This window comes from Octopus sinensis, linkage group LG20, assembly GCF_006345805.1.
Source record: "Octopus sinensis linkage group LG20, ASM634580v1, whole genome shotgun sequence".
In the NCBI taxonomy this organism is placed as follows: domain Eukaryota; kingdom Metazoa; phylum Mollusca; class Cephalopoda; order Octopoda; family Octopodidae; genus Octopus; species Octopus sinensis.
This window is the reverse complement of record NC_043016.1, coordinates 16,965,953-16,967,660: the sequence shown is the minus strand read 5'-3', so window position 1 is coordinate 16,967,660 and position 1,708 is coordinate 16,965,953. Positions and strand designations below refer to the sequence as shown.

The 1,708-nt window shown below is 30.1% G+C and overlaps 1 protein-coding gene across 2 annotated transcripts in view; it reads left to right on the top strand.

Annotated features, from left to right (window-relative positions):
• The window catches only part of LOC115222692 (kinesin-like protein KIF26B), a 141,192-nt gene extending 140,216 nt beyond the window's left edge, over positions 1-976 (top strand). Inside the window, exon 11 of one of the 2 annotated variants that reach the window (XM_029793012.2) lies at positions 565-976. In XM_029793012.2, the coding sequence (XP_029648872.2) occupies positions 565-707 (143 nt within the window). In that variant the 3' untranslated portion in view covers positions 708-976. The remainder of the gene's footprint in view (positions 1-564) is intronic. The other variant, XM_036511744.1, reaches the window with a different exon arrangement.
• The last annotated feature ends 732 nt before the right edge of the window (positions 977-1,708 follow it).

Sequence of the window (1,708 nt, the reverse complement as noted above, 5' to 3'; positions counted from 1 at the left end):
CATACATACATTCATACATACATACATTCATACATACATACATACATACATACATACATACATACATACATACATTCATACATACATACATTCATACATACATACATACATTCATACATACATTCATACATACATACACACTTACATACATGTACATATAAACATACACACACATATATATTGTCCCCCTCCAATGCTTGACAACCTTTGTTGGTGTGTTTATGTCCTCCATAACTTAGCAGTTCAGCCAAAAAGACTGATAGAATAAATACTTGACTTTAAAAACTAGGTCTTAGGGTTGATTTGTTTGACTAAAAGCCGTCAAGGTGGTGCTCCAGCATGGCTGCAGTGAAACAAATGAAACAAGTAAAAGATAAAAGATATATACAAATATTTATCCATGTAAAATGTTTATACATTATATAACTAATTTTTGAGCTTATTGTGAATGTAAATTTTGATTTAGAATTGTAAGGTAAATGCAATTTCTAACCAAAAGTAGTATACGTTTGATGCATCATTGAGAATATTCCTTCATGCTTTTACCGTTTTGTCCATCAACAGGTGAACCAGTCGGAGATATTGACTATGGCAATGCCAGTGATATTCAGATTTTAGAATATGAAACTGCAGTGTTGGAGAGAAGAGTTGAAGCATTTAAATCTCATCTGATGATTATTACATCGTTTGACGTCAAGGTAAAATAGTGTCCGCATAACAGACAGATTTTTCTAAACACTGTGGACAGAACTTAAAACATGCTCAACTGCAATGAATGCAAGGATAATATTTGTAATACCATTGAAATAAGTAATGATTAAACTTACCAAAATGATTCAGCAAAAGAAAAATAAAGAAATATAATTCAACGAATATATGTATGTGAGAATGTGTGCTTAGGATTGTGTTCTTATCTGTGTCTATGTCTGCAGTGTTGCATCATTAGGTATATCGGTTTCAGAATTTTGTATGTATGTGTGTGTATGTATGTATATGCATATATATATATATATGTATATATATATATATGCATATATATACATATATATATATGTATGTATATATATATATATGTATATATATATATATATATATATATATATATATTATTCTAGCAAAAACTGTCCGACGAACGGCACGGGAAACTCAGAGTAACAAGTTTTGTTGAATTTTCTGCTGCTTTAATAAAGTATATATATATATATATATATATATATATACATATACACACACACTACACACACTACATACACACACACACTCACACACACATACACCATACACCATATATATATGTATATGTGTGTGTGTGTGTATATGTATATATAAAATTTGATGTGTGATTTAAGAGCTAAGAACTCCATGTGTTGTAGTCTTCAAAAGTTTGATAGCTAAAACAGAAGAAACATTGACTCTTTGAGAGATTTCTGAAACTTTACAGCTAAATATCTAATAGATAGGCTTTACCCGTGTGTGTGTGTCTGTGTCTGCATCTGTATGTCTGTGTGTACATACATACATATGCACATAGTTGAAATTTACATATATGCATACATAGAGAGAGAGAGAGAGAGATATACACGCACACATATACACGTGTATTTATCTATCTATTTATAAATATATATATAGATAGATACCGGAGTAAACACATAAATGTGAAACAAGGTGGAAAAAAGAGTACTCAAATACCAGTGGTAGAGTAATA